Here is a 20,521-nt window from a genome sequence, read left to right on the forward strand (position 1 = left end):
ACCTAAGCAGCAAGGCCAGCGAGTACAAAGTGCCCATACCGAGGTATGCAGTAATAAGTGACGGTGTGGTGAAGAGGTTCCCGCCGTTCGAACCTTTCCGTCATCCTTCTAGCCCGGTTGGTCTCCCTCTTACCTACCTAGATAGGTACCTAGGTAATACAACATAGTTCATAGTGCTGGCCAAGACGGACACAGGTCGTCCCCTGCAACGGTCAACGGCGGGTTAGGGTTCCCGTCCGTCCCTGCAGTATTACCCCCACCATCAAGACACTAATAACTCCTGTGTCGCTGCTGTGTCGTCATGCCCAGCCGGGCTTGCGTCGGGTTCTTTCATCTCCCGAGCTAGTTATCAAGACCCGGTCTTGGATTTGACCCTGCCACTGTCCAAGCGCCCTTCTGCCCATTGTTACTTCAACACCCAATATTTGACGCGTTTACGTCGTCAACCCACGCGTCATCTTACCTTTGGCCGTCGGAGAACGGCCTGCTTTGCTCCCATAGCCTTTGTTCAGCCAACACCGACGCGACGCGATAAGAGCAGGTCTTCCCACCAGCTACGGTAACCGAGTCGCCTTGATTCTCTCTCCACCACCATAGCAACGTCCAACGAACAACGACTCGTCACAAAAAAAACAACTCTTTCTTTCGTGAGCGCGGCGCGATGCCACCCAAACGGCGCCAGCCCCGGCCCTCGCCGCCTCCCGAACCCGACCCATCCGCCCGAGACGACGGTCCTGGCAGCGACAACACCCCCACCGACGACGACGAGCCCGATGCGGACGCCTCTCCAGCCGTCCCTTTTTACAACACCACCTTCTCGGCCCACCGCGTCTCGCCCCTCTACCTCGGCAGCCGCGGCGAGCTCGGCGGGGGCGGCGAGCTCACGCCCTCGCGGCTGCACCTCCTGGCCCAGCGCCTGCGCGACCGCCTCGTCGGGGATGTGGTGCGCGGCGTCGAGGTCGGCGCGGCGGCCGGACCCCTAGGCGCCGGCGACGAGGGTGCCGCGGCGGCGGCGGGTCGCGCGGGCGCGCTCGAGCGCGTGGAGATGCGGTGGGTGAGCGTGGGCGAGGTGCTGGGCTTGGAGGGGGGCGGCGAGGAGGGAGACGACGAGGCGGCCGTGCGAGCCGGGTGGGCGGAGAAAAGGGGGCTCCACGTGGAGATTGTGTACGAGCTGGCGTCGTGCAGCGCGCTGTTGCTGCCCCTGCTGTCTCTGGACGAGAGCGAGGAGGCAGGAAAATCCGGGCCGGGCGGCCGGGATCGCGAGCGGCTGTGGTTCGGGGTCGGAGCGCAAGGCGGCGCGCACGAGGGCGACGCCATGGACTGGGAGCGCACCGTCGATCCCGCGCATTTCCTCCGGCTGCCCCTGCTCTTGCTCCGGATGCCGGCCCATGCGAAAGCCGTCTTGGCCGACTTCTTGTCGACCACCTTCGACTGCCGCGTCACCCCCATGCGCCTGGGCACCCGGAGCTTGGTGCACACCTGGGAGGCCTGGATCAGGACGGCCGGGCTGCGCTCTGGCCGGGCATCCGCCAAAGACGTCGTCATCAGCTTGGGATTTCACGTCCCCGCGGCCGACGACATCACGACCCCCAGGCCGGGTCAAGATGGCGGCCGCGACTCGGCAGGCGAACCGCAACAGCCCCTGGGCATCCGATCCATCGAGGTCATCGTCCCGGCTGCAGAGCTGGAGCGGTTTGTCGCCGAGGGCAAGCGCCTTCCCGCGGCAACGCGGAACGGACAGCTCCGAAACAAGACCGCGCAATGGGGATGGGAGGACGACCTGGCCAAGCGACGGAAGCTGGCAGGTCGCCTCTACGAAGAGGGCTGGGAGTGGCGGGCCCGGCCGGGGGCAGGCGAGGACGCTTTGGAGCAGCCGTTCACCGAGGCCTTGGGGCGCTATCTCCAAGAGCATCTGGCGTTGAACCTGTTCCATCCCGGCGTTCGCATCACCAAGATCGGCTGTGGCGGCTTTGCCATGTCGGAGTCCCGGCTCAAGGTGTTTCCGCCGGCTCGGTCGGCGGCTGGACAAGGGAGCGCTTCGTCCCTCCGGGATCACCATGGCGCCGTCTTGGAGCTTCTTGCCGGCCTGACGGGGAAGGCTCAGGTTCAGATGGTTTCTGCCTAAGATGCCGGTGGTGATCCCGCATCCCTCCTCGGGAATTTCTCCTTTGTTGTCAGGCAGCGGGCGTTGTGGCGTTGAGAGAATGAATGATACCCCCTCGTTATTGTAGCATCTCACCCACAACAACCTCCGGTGGTGGCATGCGCTCCACCTCTAGCCTCCGCTGCACCTCTAGCCTCCGCTGCACATGCTGTAGAAAGTCACAAGCCTTCTCGAGGCCTTCTTTGGTTCCTTCAAAATCAAAACATCCCGCGTTCAAGACCTCACAAGAAACACCCACCCAAACCACATCACCAGCCAAACCCACTAATTACCAAACACCCAGGCATCATGACAGCATTCGGATCCAATCACATTCATTACGAGACGCGGCAGATTGTACCTCGAGTCGCGATCTTTTGGGCCATCCACGTCGAAGGCGGCCAGTATTCCGCCCCCAACGCCAACCAGGACGGCAAGCACACCGACTCTGAGTGCTAGAAACCCCGCTGCAGTATTAAACAAGACCACGCCCTCTTCGCCGAAGCAAACAAGGTCGAGGAAGCAAACCAAGTCGACAGCATCGAAAGGAACAGGCACGTCGCACCGGCAATACAGCAAGTCGTCGCCGGCAACATCAAGACAATGGATGTGAACAACCCGTTCCTCAACGCCGCCGACGAGCGGCTGACAACCATCTGGGAAAGCTCCCTACTTCGGATCCAGGAGTATGTCACGGACTACGAGAAGGGTCTCCAGCACGTCAACGACATGGCGTGGTGTATAGTATGACACAGCTGGAGCGTTCGAAAAATGGTGGCGAGTAGTCAACCCCTTTTTCTTTCTTTTTTCTTTTTTTTTGGTTTTGGTGGGGGGGGGGGGGGGGGGAGACCCATCCAGGGCGCAGCGCTGGCAGATACCTACAAGTTATGCGGCAAGGAAAGCACTGGAAGGAAGTCTTTCATGGTGGCGGAGGCAGAATTCCCTATATTATGACGTCGGAAGAGCTGCGCGCTATGAGAGACCTTGAGCAGGAAAGGCGTGGGGATCCCACGAACGATTCAAGACGCCTACTGTGTAATTACCTAATCGCAGGCCGAGCTGGGTCTATCCAACCCTACAGCCACCATGACGCCTTCTGGGACGGAGCCGAGTTGAACTAGATCAGTCCATTACATCATGTGGACCACCACATGCCCTCGCTTCCAGCATTTCCAGCTCACAGGCACAACGAATGAGCAATGCCCTTGATACTGCTTCCGATGCCAACGTCCGTCCGTGCTTTGTGACTTGGGCTGCGCGGCCACCACACCTATATCGGGTAACTGGTCCGCCTCAAAGTCCACATGTCTTGGCGTCGCTTGTCGTTGCTTCCAGGGTATGGGAGATCGCGCTCGGCAGACGTTGCTCCGCGGTTCAGATGGACTCTGGGGTGCCGCATCTCCAATGAAGCACGGACTCGTAACGGTTGCCGGATTTTCTGACCTCTTCAAGCCTTCCTCGGCACCATGCTTACACAGTAGGTACAGACCACGGATCTCAGCGCAATGGTGTGCCTAGCTTGGTGTTCATCGGGTACTGGACAATCCCCGTCCAGAAGCGGCCTGGCTCATTGTTCTCCCATCGGCAGCCCGTAGCATACGCGATGAAAGTTCTTTGTGTGTTGGGACTCGAAACCACGCGGCATTATGCCTACTATGTACTATACAGTAGCTTTGTCGTCAAACCAGGCACATTGTTTGGCAACAGCACGCCTCTCCCGAATCTCATTGTTCACAGAACATCGTGGGTTCCCTGGCTGTGACAAGATGACGACTTGTTCGGGTGCCCAACTATGTATATACCCAAGTCACTGATAGTTGAGCGCCGGCGTGCAGTTGTCGGCCAAACAAATACGACGACGCTGACGACTTCTCGCCGACAACGCAACTTGACTTCAGAGAAAGCACTGGCTCAGGCACATAACCGGCCCCAAGGCGCTCGATCCAACAACATGTCCTCCCCCGACAACCAGACTGTTCAGGAGAACTACATGCCGAACATTGCTAGGTATATGGAAACCCGCGAGGGCCCGCGCCCCCTGGTTCAATGCTCCGTTTGCATGGACACCCAGCTAATCATCCCTGGTCTTCAGAACCCCACTCCTGACAACGATGCCGAGAACTTTGAGGAAGCTCGCGTTCTCCCGTGCCAGCACGTCATTGGCCGTCCCTGCTGGGAGAGCTGGGTCCACCACAAGCTCCGGGGCAGCGATCGCGTCGTTGACCCAGGCTGCCCCATCTGCCGGCAGCCTTGCTTCTCGGACAGGGAGAAGCTTGTCGAGGCGTACCGCGCCGCGCGCCAGGGCATCGAGGATGACAGTGACTCCCTGGGCGAGGCGCCCATGATGATCTCGGACGACGAAGACTCGGACAGCGAGGACGATGGCTACCCGGTCTCGGCGATCCCCGTCGACACCAGCTCGAGCGACGACGTCGACGGCCCAGGTGACGGCGGCGCTGTTGTCAATGTGCACGCCAACTTTGTGCTGATCCAACCCGGCACGACGGGCATCGAGGCGATCCTGGATGCGATACTGAACGAAGCCGGAGGGCGCTACGACGTTGCGATCCCACCTGCTGGTCCGTCTACGCCCACACCTGACCTGGATGTCGAGATGGCCGATGCTGCTGACATGAACGTTGCCACGGGCGATGGCGATGGCATGACGCTCGCTGGCCTGGCGGACCGTGACGTCGAGATGGCGGAGGCTGGCGCAACCGATCCGGATGTTCGGATGAGAAATGCCGTCGCTGATGAGCCAGAGGTTGAGAACACCGGCGTGGCTGCGGCTCACATGGGCTTTGATATGATGGACGAGTCATGACGGTCCGTTGAGACCAGCAGCAATAAGGCCATCTCACAGCCGTGAGCAATTCTGGACTCGGCTGTGGCTTCTACCAAGGTATGGTTCTCTGCATCGTCCGCCACCAAAAATAGCTGCAGCATGATATCCCACTCTTAGTATCTTCCTAGATACCTTGTTGAATTATACGCGTTTTCATCTTCATCCATTGATGTTACAAACTCTTTCAAACTGCCCGGTTCTGGAGCATTCCTACTCGCTCTGTCTCTCTGTCTCTCTCTCTCTCTCTCTCTCTCCTCGCGGTGAATTGTGTCTCTCTGATTCTGTTGCTCCATCCCCGTCCCCCCTTTCTTCCCCATAAATACCTAGGTATGCTTCACCAAACTTTGCTATTTCAAAAAAGAGCATACAGAGCATTGCTCAGAGAAATTGATGGCGTGCGGAGAAATTAATACCCGTGACAACCGCCCCCAAGTGTCGGCCCGGTCTCCTCCTCACACTTCCACCCCAGAACGGAGAGTAGTTACCCATGTGATGATATATGTAAGGCTGGGCTAGTAGGCCGTATGCATTCGATCAAGCTTGCCCGTAGCCACCCACCCGGTTGTAGGAACGAACTCTGGAAGAATACGAGGTACGTACCATCTGCAAAGTTCCCCCATGCATTGCCGAGGTCAGTGCATCGAGAGTCTGGGGAGCGCAAAAATCCGGGGTAACGGGACGGCATTCCCTCGCTTCTGTTCACGTGTTGACATGCCGCCCCACCTCCCCGGACTTTCTCTCCGCGTTCTTGCATGGAAGCATGCCCCGGAATAGCCGCGGAGCGACGACCTTGTCGGCCCGGTCAGGTAGGCATGCGTGCACCGTATGTACAGAGCCGCACACAAGCGCACCAAAGAAAAGAGACGTGGGCTCGGGTGACAGTCAACGACAGATGCCCGGTGCACCTTCAGGGCCTCGCTCACCCGCCCCCTTTTCGTTGCCGTAGGGGGCTTGTCCGAGAACTTTCCGACCCCCCAAGTCGGTTGAAGCTTTCTGGATTCAAAATGACCTCCTTCGCATGACAGTCGCCCGACGTTGACAGACATTACATTACGCACACACCGGCCTAGTGTACGCGGCCTTGGGCGTCTTCTGGGCTGAGGCGGGCGTCGTTATGTCCGCTGTATCCCGACACCTATGTCCGGTAGACCTTGCGCATGAAAGATTTCGTTGATGCTTTGGTTATTATTTGTGGAACTTCCAGATTCGTCACGGACCTGGGCGTTTCCACAGTCGCCCCTCAACCAGCGCAAGAACCGGGAAACATGATACTTTGCGTAGCACTGCCTCATTCTCGCTTGCTGGGCCGGCTGGATCGAGGAAACGAGGGAAACGCCATGGAAGCTTCCAAATTCCCCGCGCATAGGAACTAACCGAGCCTCCCAGCCGTGCGGCATTGCTGCGCCCAAGGGGACGCATCTTGCGCGTGCAGATCCCCGGGTCGCCTATTGCTCTCCTAACCGTGACATGCGAAGCGGACATTTCCTCACCCCATTTCTCCGCCTACCAGGAATCATGCTGCGACGCATTGCGAGCGTCGGGAGATGCGAGGGTCTCTCCCAATGGCTGCAAGCATGATGAAACGAAATGTCGCCAGGGATCTAAACTCGATGCGACCATGGTCGCGACGGAGGAACCGAGAGCCAAGCCGGCCTGCCCTGATCCTGGCTAAATTGCCCAGGCATGGAATGTCACGCCGTTAGCGGCATCTAGCCGCGCGATTCGTGCGGCTTGATTCCATGCAACGGTTCGGGGAAACTGTCCATTTCTGCCCCGGAGGCTCGGAGGGTCCTCCGCAGAGAAGGGGATGAGAGACACATAAGAAGCACGCCCGAGGGCACCACAGCTCCCGGAGCCTCTGGGGATTTTTCTCGTCGTCCTCACCCGCGAGCTGACCTGCAAACCGCTCTGCCTGGAGACTTGTCACTCATTCACGATGCGCTCCCTTGCCGTTGCTCTCGCCGCCGTTCCGGCCGTGCTTGCCCAGTCCCAGCTCTGGGGCCAGTGCGGTGGTAACGGCTGGAATGGCCCGACGACCTGCGTCGCTGGCGCTACCTGCGTGAAGCAGAAGTAAGAGGCTTCTGCTACTCCTTTGCCATCATGTCCCTGTGCTGTGCTAACACGCCTGTCCAGCGACTGGTACTCTCAGTGCCTGCCGGGCAACAACAACCCGGCGCCCCAGCCCCAGCCGACGACCACCCGGCAGCCCCAGCCCCAGCCGACGACCCAGCAGCCCCAGCCCCAGCCCACCAGCAACCCCGGCGGCGGCAACCCCCCCCGCGGCGGCACCAGCGCTCCCGGCTCTCTGAATGAGAAGTTCAAGGCCAAGGGCAAGCTGTTCTTCGGCACCGAGATCGACCACTACCATCTCAACAACAATGCCCTCATGAACATTGCCAACGAGCAGTTCGGCCAGATCACCCACGAGAACAGCCTGAAGTGGGATGCCGTCGAGCGTACGTTGAACTCCTTTCCCTCAGCCTCCGGCGGTCACCGACGCTAACTTGTCCGCCCCCAGCGAGCCGCGGCAACTTCAACTTCGCCAACGCTGATCGCGTTGTCGACTGGGCCGTCCAGAACGGCAAGTACCTGCGTGGCCACACCCTCGTCTGGCACTCTCAGCTGCCCCAGTGGGTCAACAACATCAACGACCGCGTACGTTCTCTCCACCACCCAGCTCTTAGCATCTCTCTCCTCCAGGCCTCTCCAACTAACCTCAAATAACAGAACACTCTCACTCAAGTGATTGAGAACCACGTCAGGACCGTCATGACTCGCTACAAGGGCAAGATCCTTCACTGGGTACGTTGGCCCCCCCGATGGATGTCAAGGCGCAAGACAAGATGTTAACGGAGGAGTGCAGGACGTTGTGAACGAGATTCTCGATGAGAACGGTGGCATGCGCAACAGCGTCTTCTCCCGCGTCCTGGGCGAGGACTTCGTTGGCATTGCTTTCCGCGCTGCCCGCGCCGCCGACCCTGATGCCAAGCTCTACATCAACGACTACAACCTGGATATTGCCAGCTATGCCAAGGTCCGCGGCATGGTCGAGAAGGTCAACAAGTGGGTCTCGCAGGTACGTGTTCGAATTTTCCATTCTCGTCCGCCGCCGTCCCCATCATTCGCTTCGTGTCTCTGACATTGTTCTTTTCAGGGTATCCCCATCGACGGTATCGGCTCGCAGGCTCACCTTGCTGGCCCCGGCGGTTGGAACCCGGCCTCCGGCTTCCCCGCTGCTCTCCGGGCCCTTGCCGCTGCCAACGTCAAGGAGGTCGCCATCACCGAGCTTGATATCGAGGGCGCCAACGCCAACGACTACCTTACCGTCATGCGCTCCTGCCTCGACACCCCCAAGTGCGTTGCTATCACCGTCTGGGGCGTCTCGGACCGCGACAGCTGGCGCTCTCAGAACAACCCGCTGCTCTTCGATCGCGACTACCGCCCTAAGGCTGCTTTCAACGCTCTGATGAACGCCCTTTAAGGGGGGAGTGCCCAGAGCAGACGAGGAGGAAAGCAAGCAGGCTTAAGTGTTCTTGTACATAGTGGACATTAGTTCAGCCAAGGCCCCGAGATTGCGGCAAAGGACAATTGTATATATTGACCGCTGTCATTCTTTTGCCGCCCATCTGTTCTTGAACATCGGTGCCACCAATGATGTCATGTGTCGTATGGCATCGAGTACCTCTGGGCACCACATGCCTGTTTTTGAGTTTCTGTTTCCGGACAGTGGACGTGACGATAATTCTATTGAATGATGGATTCGTTCAAGAGTTGTGAGATTGAAAGGTTGATGATATGAGCCATTGGGGGATTGAAAGATTGAAAGATCAAACGGCCGAATCCCTGAAGGAGTGAATGATTGAAGGGTTGAAAAACTGAAATGATTGAAGGATTCAAAGATTGAAAGATCATCAATGGATTGATGGATTGGCGTTCAGATGAAGATCGACCGACAGACCCACAAAATATTACAGCGCTCGATTCAATTGATCAACGAGATGCTTTATAGGTTGGCAGTTTAACGAGTCCACTACTACATGTACTAGTAGCTGGCGCGCCATGGTGGGCTACGTAGAATTAGAGAAGGCTTTTCACCAGCTAGACACCCAATCATCTGGATGGCCATCTTTCCACAACGGAAACACCACCGGGAAGCACTCTCCACGGATTGAGCTCCATACCTGGGTAGGTATCTAACAACCTGTTGCATATATAGATGAGGTTTCCACCATATGCCGGATTATCATTATAGTGTAGTCAAAGTCCAACGTCCTTTTATGCTCCATTTTCCCCCCATCCGCAATAAGACTACCCTATTCTGTCATGTCAATCCAAGGCGCGTCGATCTGATCACAGCCAGGGCCCCTTCAACATGGATTACACAGTAGAGATCGGTCCCGGCGCGGGTCGTTGCTGGAACAGAAGTTCCCTGTGCTTCCACGTCCCGTGGGGATCTGGTGCCCCTGGGCTTCCGAAGTGCCCTGATCTGTTCAATGTGTCGCCTGGATCGTTGAGAGATCAAGCCAGTACACGTACGAATTCATAAGATGGGCAAGGCGGAGAGACGCACTGCACGAAGCCTCTGGTTCTTGACCTCATATGAGCATAATTCGTGGTCCAATAGGACCCCTTGCCGACACGGGAGCGTTCTGACCTTTGGTGGTGCGCGGAGCTGCCGCCGCAATAGTAGCCACGAGGCTCACAAGGAGAAAACTCAGCAAACATTACAGGACCATGGCGACGAAAGCAAACGCCAGAACCGTCCGCCATTCACTGCAGCCAGCAACACCAGATGGTGACCGTGGTCGGCTCCCACCCCACCAGTAGGCCCAATAGCTACGGTACCACTCGGCCTCGCATGAGTGCGCGCGAGTGAGCTAGGAGAACGAAGGTCCCCGTCAGTTTGTATGGCCAGTTTCTGTTTGGAGATCGGGATTCTCAAATACACGTACCGTCATCAGCACACAAAACACAGCCAGCCAGGCGAAGAAGAGGAAAACATCCACGGGAAACGACCAAAAGGAACAGGCCAAAGGCACGACAAACGCCAGCGAGTCGATGATTGTGAGAGCGGCGATTATGGCGGCGTACACCAGCCTTCCGCTCGGCTCGACAAGGCCACCATTCGTAGAACACCAGAAGAAGTAGCCAATAATTAATGCCGAGGGCAATGGCGCCGCAAGCTAGCTCGCCAAGGCGAAGGAAGACCAGGGCGACGTTGGATGCAGTCCTCATGGTTGCCTCATCGAAAAAGTACCGACCGGCCGGTCCGTCCAGCAAGGAGGGCCAAATGCCGATGTAGAAGGCCGATTCGTTGTGCTGAGCCGGTCAGAATTACGGGGAGCTAGGCGTGAACAGCAGAGCAAAAAGGTCGGATGTGACTATGCAGAGGAGTTATTATTTCGTATTTTGACAGCCGGGTTGCCCGCGAGGTGCTGGGGACATTCCGGTGAGGTAGAGGGCTCGATGGCCATGGGAATATATTGCCACGAGATTGAGCGGAGCTCGAAAGCGCCGCTGACGTAGGATGATGACAGTGTATCTGCTACAGGCTGGTCGAACAAGAGCGCGATGACATGGTGACAGACGGACAGCAAACTTTGGCTCCGTGTATCATCGTCCCATCTTAGAGAACTCCAAGGATGCCCGCGCGCGCAGGGCACAAGCCATCTGTGCCCAGCACCTGTTACGCATCGCTCAAGATACCTTGCCGAATGCATGGTTACGCTCATCCGATCGATCAGATCTCATACCGATCCGTATGGTGCTGTACCGGCCTGTACGAAAAGTAGTCAAACGTGGCTTCGGCGGCGGTCCCGTTCAGGTCCGACGCAGCGACCCCGACAAAGGCACCCGTAAAGCTGCCGTGCTTCTGGTGCCCGCCGCACTCGTCGGAAACGATGCTCGCGTCGAGGACCGGTCCGACCTTCTTGAGCTCCTCCTCGCCCTCGAGGGCATAGTAGAACTGAAGCTCCCTGCCCCGGATGGTCAGGGCCAAGCGCACCTTGCCCTCGTTCGGGATGCGCACGCCTTCTGGGACGGGGTAGCGCAGCTCGCCGAGAGGCCACGAGGCCTCGGAGGCCATGATGAAGAGCTCGCGCTGGCCGTCGGCGTGGGCCGTGACGGCAAGGTAGAAGAAGTTGTAGCGGCAGTAGTAGGCCGTCAACCCGGCAAACTGGCGGTGGTCTGCGGGCGAAAAGTCGATGACCGTCTCGGCGTCGCACGAAAAGTGCGTCTGGCGCCGCGCCACGAGCGCCTGCTCGAACCACGAGCCGATGCTCTCGCGGCCGATGAGCGTCAGCTTGCCGTCCTCCGTCGTCCGGAAGATGCGGTCCGTCTCGGGCGTGCGCAGCCACTGGAAGTCCTTGTGCAGCCCGGCCTCGAACGTGTATCGCTTCTCCTCCCAGTATTTGGTCTCGTCGCGGGCGGCCGGCAAGTCGACCCAGAGGCTGGGCACGGGGCCGTTCTTGACGTAGAGCCAGTCATCGTCGCCCCAGTAGGCTTCCTGAATCGCCGTCTCCCGGCCGAGCACGCAGCGGCGGAACTGCGTCGTCGGGCGGCCGGTGAGGTGCACCAGGTACGTGCGACCGTCGGGGGTGTCAACGATGTCGCCGTGGCCGGCGCGCTGCAGCGCCGCGTGCGGGTGGTCCTTGGACGTGAGGATGTACTGTTGCGGGTGCGTCTCGTAGGGCCCCCAAATGTCACGCGAGCGGGCCAAGGTGCACGCGTGCTCGTACCCCGTACCGCCCTCGGCCGTCAAGAGGTAGTACCAGCCGTTGCGCTTGTACAGGTGGGGTCCCTCGACCAGCGCCAGCTCTGTGCCCAGGAAGATGTTTTTGCGCGGGCCCACCAGCTTGCCGGCCTTGGGATCGAACTCCTGCAGCACGATGCCCTCAAAGAGCTGTGGTCGCCGGCGGTGGTCCCACAGCATGTTGACAAACCACTTGCGGCCGTCGTCGTCATGGAAGAGCGAAGGGTCGAAGCCCGACGAGTTGACGTAGATGGGATCGGACCAAGGGCCCTCGATGGCCGGGGCCGTCACGATGTAGTTCGGGGTGTCCTTGAACGAGCCGTCCTTGCGCTTGACGTCGGTGTAGACGAGCCAGAACTTTTCTCCATCGTGGCTCAAGCAAGGGGCCCAAATGCCACAGCTGTCCGGGTTCCCTCTCATGTCCAGCTGGCTCTTGCGGTTCAGCGGACGCGCGACCAGCTCCCAGTTGGCGAGGTCGCGCGAGTGATGAATCTGGACGCCAGGATACCACTCAAACGTCGACGTGGCGATGTAGTAATCCTCACCCACCCGCAGAATTGACGGGTCCGGGTTGAAGCCGGGGAGAATGGGGTTGCGGACCTGCGGCATGGTGGTTGGTGATTTGAGGAATGGGGACCACAAGGAGCTGGCTGATGTGCAAGAAGTCCGGTGGTGACAACGTGTACGCAGTGTGTATGCTGGCGTACAATGAATGTATCCCCCCGGCGAGTTTGTTATACCAGGCGGCACAGGGTGAGGGGTAGCCAGGTCGCTGCTCAACAAGACCGATCTCCACCTCCGCATTTAGCCGGAATGCCCCGCGGAGGGCGATGCCGACGAGAGCATCGTCGGTTGCCGGGTGGAGTCCGGGGCCGCACCGGCGCTATGACTACAGGTACTCGCACACGAAGGGGAGGGCGACGAGCCTTGGGACATTCACGTGGGATAGACATCCTCTTCGCCAAGGTGGTAAGCGTTGTTTGCATCCTCGACACATCCGGGCGCCTTCCCCCCTTCACCTGCCCCCAAACAAACATCAGATGGAACAAGGGCTTTGTTGAGCAAGCCCAACATGGCCGCTCGCTGGCCCAGGTAAAGAAAGCTCCAGGATCCCCCAAGATAGGCACTCCGAAATGCACAACATCACTGCCAATACTGCCTTGAGAGCGCTCAAGGTGCAACGTCCAAGATGTATCCGCCGTCGGGCGCCATCTCGACACCCTTCAGACCATCGCGGCAGTGGCGAACAAGGCGCCCAAGGCGCTCAAGACGACCGCGCTCGCCCGGGGTGCCACAGAACGGAATGATGACGAGGAGGCGCTTGGCAGAGTGCCGGTTGCCTCGCGACCTAGGTACCACGCGCCGATGTCCGTCAGAGAGCCGTTGGCGCTGAGCATGGCACCGTTGGGCCCGACGTTGGACACATCACTCCGGAAGGCGCCAAAGAGGGAGTAGCGCTCAACGAAATCGAGGCGGTCAAAGTACTCAGCAGATATGTTGAAGAAGGCTTGCGTAGACTCCAGGTCCTGGTGGTTCAGGTTGTACTCGGTGATCCACATGGTCTTGTTGGGGAACCTATTGTGTCATTGCACGTTAGCTGCCACCCCTTGCTCGAGGGACAACCGGGGGTCGGTCCAAGGAGCCCATTTGAAGCTACTTACGCGGCCGAGTACTGCCCCATGTGGCTGGCCAGCCCCTCAAAGTTGCCATACCAATGAATCGTGACAAAGTCGTAGGTGCAGTTTTGTTGTTTATTGTCGGTGCTGATGAGTTTGGAACATTCCTCGAGGAAGCTCAGCAGCCAGGGCAAGCCATCGGGCGATCCTGTGCACGCAGGCAGCCCAACGCGGATGCCGAGCTCCTGCAGGGGGATCATGTTGTTGACCCAGACCTGGGCGGCAACGGAGGGCTCCATGTTGCTGCCCCCGTAGACAAAGGGGCCATCGGGCTCGTTGAACGACAAAACATTCGTGATATTGATGCCCTGCTTGATGAGGTTCTTGATGGTCCTGACGAAGGACGTGTCGTCGATGGGGCTAGGGGCGCCCCACATCATGGGCACGAACTCGAACTCGGATTGCGGCAGGTGCTCGTAGACCGCCTCGGGCTCCGGCTTGTAGTTGTAGTACCACGTCAGGGTGGTGGGCTTCTGGACCCAGATCTTGTCATCGGACCGCGTGGTCGCGTTGGGCGTGAAGACAAGGCCGCGCTTCGAGGCCTCGGCTCCCGGAAGCGCAGCCAACAGGGCGGCAAAGGCCGCGGAGTAGAGCAGCATGGCGAACCGAAAGAAAGAAAAAAGAGTGAAGCAGCGAGCGCGAGCTCGTGGCCGTGCGTTGTAAGAAGCGATCGAGAGGAGTCAATCGTCCGCTCGACCACAGCCAAGTCAAGCCTTGTCAGCAAGCACGCTACACAGCGGACAACGGCCGGCTGACCCAGGAAATGGGCTACAAGAGGGGTGAATCCAAAGAGTTGTCTGGTTGCCGCCGACGTGAAGGAAACGAGCGACTCGTCGGCACACACACAGGAGGGATGGTCACGACGGCGGGAAAGGAACGACGAGTTGGGGAGGAGGCATCTCTCTTGAGCTGCGTTCTCGTGTGGGCTCTGGGCGAGTTTTGTTGGCTCGTGTGGTGTGGTGTGGCTTGTCCCCCTTTCTCCCCACGCCAATAATCTCCATGGTCTCGGAGACCGGAGCTGAAAGCACCAAGGCCAATCGCTGCACGCCAGGGCTGAACGGGCCCAGCTGCATGGGTGCCGGGCCTTGTAAGGTTTAGCTGCTGCGTAAGTATTGATGGCCTGGCAGACAGAGCGCAAGCGCCAAGCAGTGCCCAGAACCCAGGTCCTGGATCTGACGGGAGCCCCGGGCCATGGAACCTGGGTGGAAGCTTTGACGCCGACCCATCCGCGGCACCTCAGCCAGAGAGTGGATTCCCGGTGTGCTGGAGCGGGCGCACGTGGTCATGATTCCCCCAAGACACAAAAGAACCTCATTCAGTCCGAACCATGTCACAATCCCACGGCCCAAGGCCGATGGCCAAACCCCCGATAGGTACCTAGGTACCGGTAGGTACGAAGTATAGTACGCAGTATTTTTTGGGCCTCTGGGATGGTGCGCAGCAGGGAAGAGAGTTTCTTGGCTTCCATTTTCGGAGACTTCCGGTTTTTGAGAGGAAGGAGATTGTGATCTCCATGGAGGGAGGGGAACAGTCGCCCGAGACAATGTACATACCTTGCGATATCCGGCGGACGTGGAGTGTACACAGTATGTAGGTACTATACATAGACGGAACCCAACATGCTGGTTGTAACTGGCCCCTCCACGTGGCTGACGGCGAGCGTGGCTCTCCATCGCCGTGGTACCTACCTAAGATTGGTGCCGGTGCCTACCCACGGTAAGGTACTATCCATTGTGCACCATGCATGTCTGGGGGGAGGGTACAGGGTACCTGTGGCTGCGTGGAAACCTGTTCGAGGGTTGTGGGCCGTCTCGATAGATACCTAGGTGGGTAGGTCTACAGTTTGTGGTTTCAGTGGTTCAGCGTCAAGTACACAGTAGTTTGTGTCCCGGTCTGTCAGATGGTGAGGTGGGCAATGTGACGGGACTGACCGATGGCCGACTCGCGGGTGCCCGTGTCAGGGTTGGCTGCGGGATGGGGCACGATCCGGGCGTCTCGGCGTGGCCCAACCCTGAGGCGACCGACAAGCCGTAACTGCCGACCCTGAAAGCCGCCAAGCAGCAGCGATTCCCGCGGCTAGAAGTGGCCTGGGACGGCTTTCCCCGCCTGGGGTGGCAGGCGGTCGATGCACCGTTCGGGTCACTTTACCCCAGGCTGGACCCGGTCGATTCGCCTTCTCTAGGTCGCTTTCTCTTCGCTCCGTCGCAGGCTGGGCCAAGGACCGAGAAATGCCTCGGCAAGCAGCACCCCCCCGGGTGCCGATGGCACTCCAATCCGTCTTTGCATGGCCGACGGCCGCCATTCCTCCCAGCGTCGCATCCTGCCGACATCAAACTATAATAACAGCCTCTGCAAGCTGTCTTTCCCTAGCACACCCGTGCCTGGCTTCATCATCCACCCGACACCGCGACCCCTCGACCCTCCATCTCCCCGCCACCATCTCCATCTACGCGTCTGACAAAGCACCATGGCTGTTGAACGGCTCGGCTCCATTCTCAAGCACCTGTCTCCGGGCAGCGCGCTGTCCCAGATGTATGCCGCGCATCCGACCCCCCATCGCGGTGCGGTTTGTCCTTGACTGTTGACCCCGGCTGACTCTTGCTCTCCCTTTCCCTCTAGCACCTCCAAGAATGCCGACGACATTGTCATCACGCTCGCCGTCCGGACGCCCCTGGCCAAGGCCAAGAAGGGTGGCTTCAAGGACACCAGCCTCGAGTACATGGTCTACGCCCTGCTCGACCAAGTGCGCCAGCGGAGCAACCTCGACCCCGCCCTCGTTGAGGACATCTGCCTGGGCAATGTGCGTTTTCCATCCTGCCATGGCGTCGCCATCCTTCACCGGGACACGCGAAGCTAACCGATGCGAAAAATTCAAAACAAAACAGGTGTCGGACGCCAAGGCCGCTTACAAGCTGCGCGCCGCGGCGCTGGCCGCCGGCTTCCCCAACACGACGAGCTGCTCCAGCCTGAACCGCTTCTGCTCGTCCGGCCTCAAGGCCGTCGCCGACATCTCGCACGCCATCAGCAGCGGCTCCATCGAGATCGGCCTTGCCATCGGCGCCGAGTCCATGAGCATCGGCGGCGACGCCCTCGAGCAGCCCTTTGACGAGGCGGTGACCAGCAAGTCGCAGGAGTCGGCCGATTGCATGCAGCCCATGGGCTGGACCAGCGAGAACGTCAGCCGCGACTTCAACGTCACCCGCGAGGCCATGGACAAGTACGCGACCGAGAGCTTCCGCCGCGCCGAGGAGGCCCAGAAGGCCGGCCTGTTCGAGGACGAGATCGTCCCCATCAAGACCAAGGTCCGCGATGCCGAGGGCAACTGGAAGGAGGTGACGCTCACCAAGGACGAGGGCATCCGCCCGGGCACCACCTTCGAGGCCCTGTCCAAGATCCGCGCTGCGTTCCCCCAGTGGGGCCCGACCACCACCGGTGGCAACGCGAGCCAGGTCACCGACGGAGGTGAGTTTCAAGCAACGAGGAACATGTCCGGACGAAGCAGGAGCCAGACTGACAACCGACGCCACCAGCCGCCGCCATCCTGCTCATGAAGCGCTCGACCGCCATCAAGCTTGGCCAGCCCATTCTCGGCAAGTACGTCGGCTCGACCGTGGCGGGTTTGGCGCCCCGCATCATGGGCATCGGCCCGACCGTGGCCATCCCCAAGCTGCTGGCCCAGCACAACCTCTCGCTGGCCGACGTCGATGTGATTGAGCTCAACGAGGCCTTCGCCAGCATGGCCGTCTACTGCCGCGACAAGCTCGGCCTTGACTGGGCCAAGATGAACCCGCGCGGTGGCGCCATTGCCCTCGGCCACCCGCTCGGCGCCACCGGCGCCCGCCAGATCGTCACGGGCTTGAGCGAATGCCGCAAGACGGGCAAGAAGATCCTTCTGACAAGCATGTGCATCGGCACGGGCATGGGCATGGCAGGCTTGTTTGTGAATGAGCAGTGAGAACGCCCCCCGGGGAACTGTGCGCGACATGGGGGTGCGGGGCGTGTCGGGGAGTTTGATATGAATGTACGACCTTGAAGTTTTTGTGTATACCTTTAGGTACTTGCATGCTTGGCGTCTTGGAATAGACATCGAGTGGAAAACGCGTCCCGTCGCATCCTTGCAGTGAAGCGTCAACAGCTGATCCTTGGCGACAAGCATCGACACAAGGCCCCGGAGAAGGAGCCTGAGAAACGGCTACTGCATCCAAGAAAGGCACACGTATGCCAGGTCACCGAGGTTTCCTTGAACCAGCGCGAGGGAAGGCGAGGAGCATCGGAATCACGCCAAGTCCGCCATGTGGAAAGGAGAACCGTGACAAAAGGGGGACAAGGACTCGGTCCAAATCCAAATGGGCTGTCGAGTCGATGTTTTCAGAGATGCCTAGTAAACACAAGAAGCGGGCTTCAACCGAGCCTCCATTTACGGAACAAAACCGAACGCCCGGGAAAGAAATGCACGGTTCCCAACGCGACATGGTACATGCCACCCCCATTAACCCATGCCTACGACTCATGCCTATGCTCGCCCCCATCCATCTCTCTCGATCAGGATTGCGCAACAAGGTTATCGGTGAGCAACCTTTCGAGAGCCCCGGGCGCCTGGAAGATGACCGGTTAGACAACGACATGCCTGGATGAGCATGGCGAGGTGGACGAGGCGAAGAGAAACTCACCTCGGACTTGACGATGCCTTGGTTGCTCAGGTACTTGAGAACGCCCTTGATCACCTCGATCTGTTCGTCAGTGGTGAGCTCCATGATGGCGAGCTCGAGAACGTGGGTGGCCGAGGAGCGCTTGAAGGCGATAAAGGTGTGGTAGTAGATGTAGGCAAAGAAGCCCATGATGAACTGGCAATCCATGCGGTCCGTCATGCCGCCGTGGCCAGGAATAGAGTCGCCAAAATCCTTGATCTTGAACGTCCGCTTCAGGCCAGAGGCGAAGAAGCCGCCAAAGGGGGCGATGAGCGAGGCAAAGGTTGACCAGAAGAAGGTGTGGATCTGCATGGGAGACATGGTGACGCTGAGGGTGTAGTTGGGCGGCAGGAAGAAGAGCCGAGGGGTCGAGTAGGTGCGCGGGATGAAGACAGGGTTTGGCTCGCAGTCGAGACCCGAGAAGATGTTGGCGCCAAGGTTTGTGGCCGGGCAGATGAAGTACTTGGATCGCAGGAGGATATTGGTCAGGACGATGCCGAAGAGGACGGTCATGACCCAGGCGCCGACAAAGCCCTCAACCGTCTTTTTGGGCGAGAGCTTGATGAGCTGAGTGCGGCCGAAGGTGATGCCGCAGATGTAGGCGAAGATGTCGTTGGTGATGACGAGCGCCGCCGGCAAGAAGAACCAGACCAGCCCCTCGAGCACGTTGTTCATGATGAAGTGAGCCTGAACGACGATGAGGAAGAGGGCGATATGGGTCCAGGCAAACTGCGAGAACTGGAACCTGAGGTGGCTGGTCTTGAGCGAACCGACAAAGAAGACGAAGCCTGAGGAGAAAACGTTTTGTCAGCAAAGGCTGTTGCGTTTCAGGTGGGCAAGATGCTGGCTCAGTCGGCGAGGAGGGAACGACGTACCAAACACGTAGAGCACGAAGCTGATGAAGCGGTGGTGCGTCGCGAGCGGCAGAAGCACCTTGTCAACGAGAACAATGTGCTTGAGGTAATACACGACGCTCTCGCCGTAAAGGAAGTACATGGTAGTGGCCAGCCAATACCAGTTCAGGCTCTTGGTGGAACGGAGATCGCGGGCGCGGCTCGGGACGTTGGCAATGGCAATAACCTCCTTGAAGGAAATGATCTGGATGGCCGTGATGATGACCAGAACATAGACGTGTCCCATGAACAGGGCGGCGAAGAAGCCGCCGATCATGACAAAAGTCCATAATGTGCGCGTAATGAAGTTGGCCTTTTTCTTGTTGTATTCGGCCTGCTTTTCGTCCTCGGCCGTCATGGCATGCTAGGGACGTGACCGGTTAGCCGCCACGCCTCTCCGAGCCCGCAAGGCACTGCGTTGCAGGGGAGCAACCCACCTCCTGGATATTCTGCAGAGTCCCAGGCGACCTGGACTTTCCTGGAGACCCCTCCTCGCTGACATCGCTAAAGCTGGGGCGGCGGGCGTCTGAGTGGCCGTTGGGGTGCTTGTGGGGGAACTTGACTCCCCGGCGCGATCGGCTTGTCATGGCGGCAAGAGGCAGAGCTCGATAGAGGCTCGAGTTCGACGTTGACGATGCAGGGGCCCCGAAACGTTGGAGTACGTGTAGGCCTCGATGAGTTCTTGTCCGACCCAAGCCGTAAGATGTTGGCTGCGTGGCAGAATGGATGCAGCGGAATGGCGCAGAGCTTCTTCGACACGTACGCACGGTGCCTGAGGTCAGACCCAGACCGCTCCTAGCTCTGCTGGTATCGAAAAGGCAAACGAAAGTGGTGGCATTCAGGTGCCGATGGGGGTCGGCTTGCTGAGGTCAGGCCGGGAGCTGGAGGTGGCACGTTTGAGGTTGAGACCAGGTCAACATCTGAAAATTCACGTTGCATGTTTCGGGGGAGGGGGGGTACGTCAACCCCAAACACCCTTAGCTCGGCACAGCCCGGTCACCAAGTGTGGGGCAATCCGCGGGAGTGATGGGATCCTAAAGCAACCTGGACCTTGCAGAGAAGAAGATCTGCATGTGGAACCCTAACCCTTGTCTCATGCTTGGGGGTTTGACAGGCTCACAGCACGTACTAGTACACAGTAATTGCACTGATCAAATCCTCATTAGACATTTAAGAGCTTCAACGGATTGTTGCCAAATGAGGCCAATTCATTGAACTGCCATCACCTACGCATGGGAACTCTGTCAGTTGACCAGAACTCTCCTCCACAACCTACCCTTTGATCGATCGAGGGGGGTATCGTGGACGTCGCGGTGTACGGGTATGGGGCATGCAAGGGTTAGGGTTTTTCGCATGACCAGAGAGACCTCCAAAAGAAAACTAGAGGCAGCGAGCGCCCTGCCCGCTGTGGATGTCATGGCCAAACTGTTCGGGTAACTATATAGCTGCCTCGTCAAAGAAACGATGAGATTCAGGGCCTGATGTGCTGGTGTCTTTTGGACCCAGACAATAATCTAATGATTGG

The 20,521-nt window shown here is 59.0% G+C and overlaps 8 protein-coding genes across 8 annotated transcripts; 4 read left to right on the forward strand and 4 right to left on the reverse strand.

Annotated features, from left to right (window-relative positions):
* Positions 1-661: 661 nt before the first annotated feature.
* Positions 662-2,125, forward strand: VTJ83DRAFT_5228 (uncharacterized protein; the record flags this gene model as incomplete). Its single annotated transcript, XM_071011805.1, has 1 exon — positions 662-2,125. One exon carries the CDS (start codon positions 662-664, stop codon positions 2,123-2,125), a length of 1,464 nt encoding a protein of 487 aa, XP_070866678.1.
* A 1,969-nt stretch (positions 2,126-4,094) lies between these two features.
* On the forward strand, positions 4,095-4,967 carry VTJ83DRAFT_5229 (uncharacterized protein; the record flags this gene model as incomplete). The annotated part of the gene is made up of 1 exon (XM_071011806.1): positions 4,095-4,967. The coding sequence occupies one exon, from the start codon at positions 4,095-4,097 to the stop codon at positions 4,965-4,967; it is 873 nt and encodes a 290-aa protein (XP_070866679.1).
* Positions 4,968-6,924: 1,957 nt separating this feature from the next.
* On the forward strand, positions 6,925-8,469 carry VTJ83DRAFT_5230 (uncharacterized protein; the record flags this gene model as incomplete). The annotated part of the gene is made up of 6 exons (XM_071011808.1): positions 6,925-7,058; positions 7,122-7,444; positions 7,507-7,643; positions 7,716-7,790; positions 7,852-8,064; positions 8,143-8,469. 6 exons carry the CDS (start codon positions 6,925-6,927, stop codon positions 8,467-8,469), a joined length of 1,209 nt encoding a protein of 402 aa, XP_070866680.1.
* A 1,355-nt stretch (positions 8,470-9,824) lies between these two features.
* On the reverse strand, positions 9,825-10,223 carry VTJ83DRAFT_5231 (uncharacterized protein; the record flags this gene model as incomplete). Its single annotated transcript, XM_071011809.1, has 2 exons — positions 9,825-9,865; positions 9,941-10,223. The coding sequence occupies 2 exons, from the start codon at positions 10,221-10,223 to the stop codon at positions 9,825-9,827; spliced, it is 324 nt and encodes a 107-aa protein (XP_070866681.1).
* A 505-nt stretch (positions 10,224-10,728) lies between these two features.
* VTJ83DRAFT_5232 (uncharacterized protein) lies at positions 10,729-12,348 on the reverse strand (the record flags this gene model as incomplete). Its single annotated transcript, XM_071011810.1, has 1 exon — positions 10,729-12,348. One exon carries the CDS (start codon positions 12,346-12,348, stop codon positions 10,729-10,731), a length of 1,620 nt encoding a protein of 539 aa, XP_070866682.1.
* A 614-nt stretch (positions 12,349-12,962) lies between these two features.
* VTJ83DRAFT_5233 (uncharacterized protein) lies at positions 12,963-14,014 on the reverse strand (the record flags this gene model as incomplete). The annotated part of the gene is made up of 2 exons (XM_071011811.1): positions 12,963-13,314; positions 13,401-14,014. The coding sequence occupies 2 exons, from the start codon at positions 14,012-14,014 to the stop codon at positions 12,963-12,965; spliced, it is 966 nt and encodes a 321-aa protein (XP_070866683.1).
* Positions 14,015-15,882: 1,868 nt separating this feature from the next.
* Positions 15,883-17,370, forward strand: VTJ83DRAFT_5234 (uncharacterized protein; the record flags this gene model as incomplete). The annotated part of the gene is made up of 4 exons (XM_071011812.1): positions 15,883-15,947; positions 16,035-16,215; positions 16,301-16,877; positions 16,946-17,370. The coding sequence occupies 4 exons, from the start codon at positions 15,883-15,885 to the stop codon at positions 17,368-17,370; spliced, it is 1,248 nt and encodes a 415-aa protein (XP_070866684.1).
* Positions 17,371-17,957: 587 nt separating this feature from the next.
* VTJ83DRAFT_5235 (uncharacterized protein) lies at positions 17,958-19,583 on the reverse strand (the record flags this gene model as incomplete). Its single annotated transcript, XM_071011813.1, has 4 exons — positions 17,958-18,011; positions 18,086-18,891; positions 18,979-19,360; positions 19,434-19,583. The coding sequence occupies 4 exons, from the start codon at positions 19,581-19,583 to the stop codon at positions 17,958-17,960; spliced, it is 1,392 nt and encodes a 463-aa protein (XP_070866685.1).
* Positions 19,584-20,521: the final 938 nt, after the last annotated feature.

The sequence above is a fragment of the Remersonia thermophila genome, chromosome 4 (genome assembly GCF_042764415.1).
Source record: "Remersonia thermophila strain ATCC 22073 chromosome 4, whole genome shotgun sequence".
Taxonomy (NCBI): Eukaryota; Fungi; Ascomycota; class Sordariomycetes; order Sordariales; family Chaetomiaceae; genus Remersonia; species Remersonia thermophila.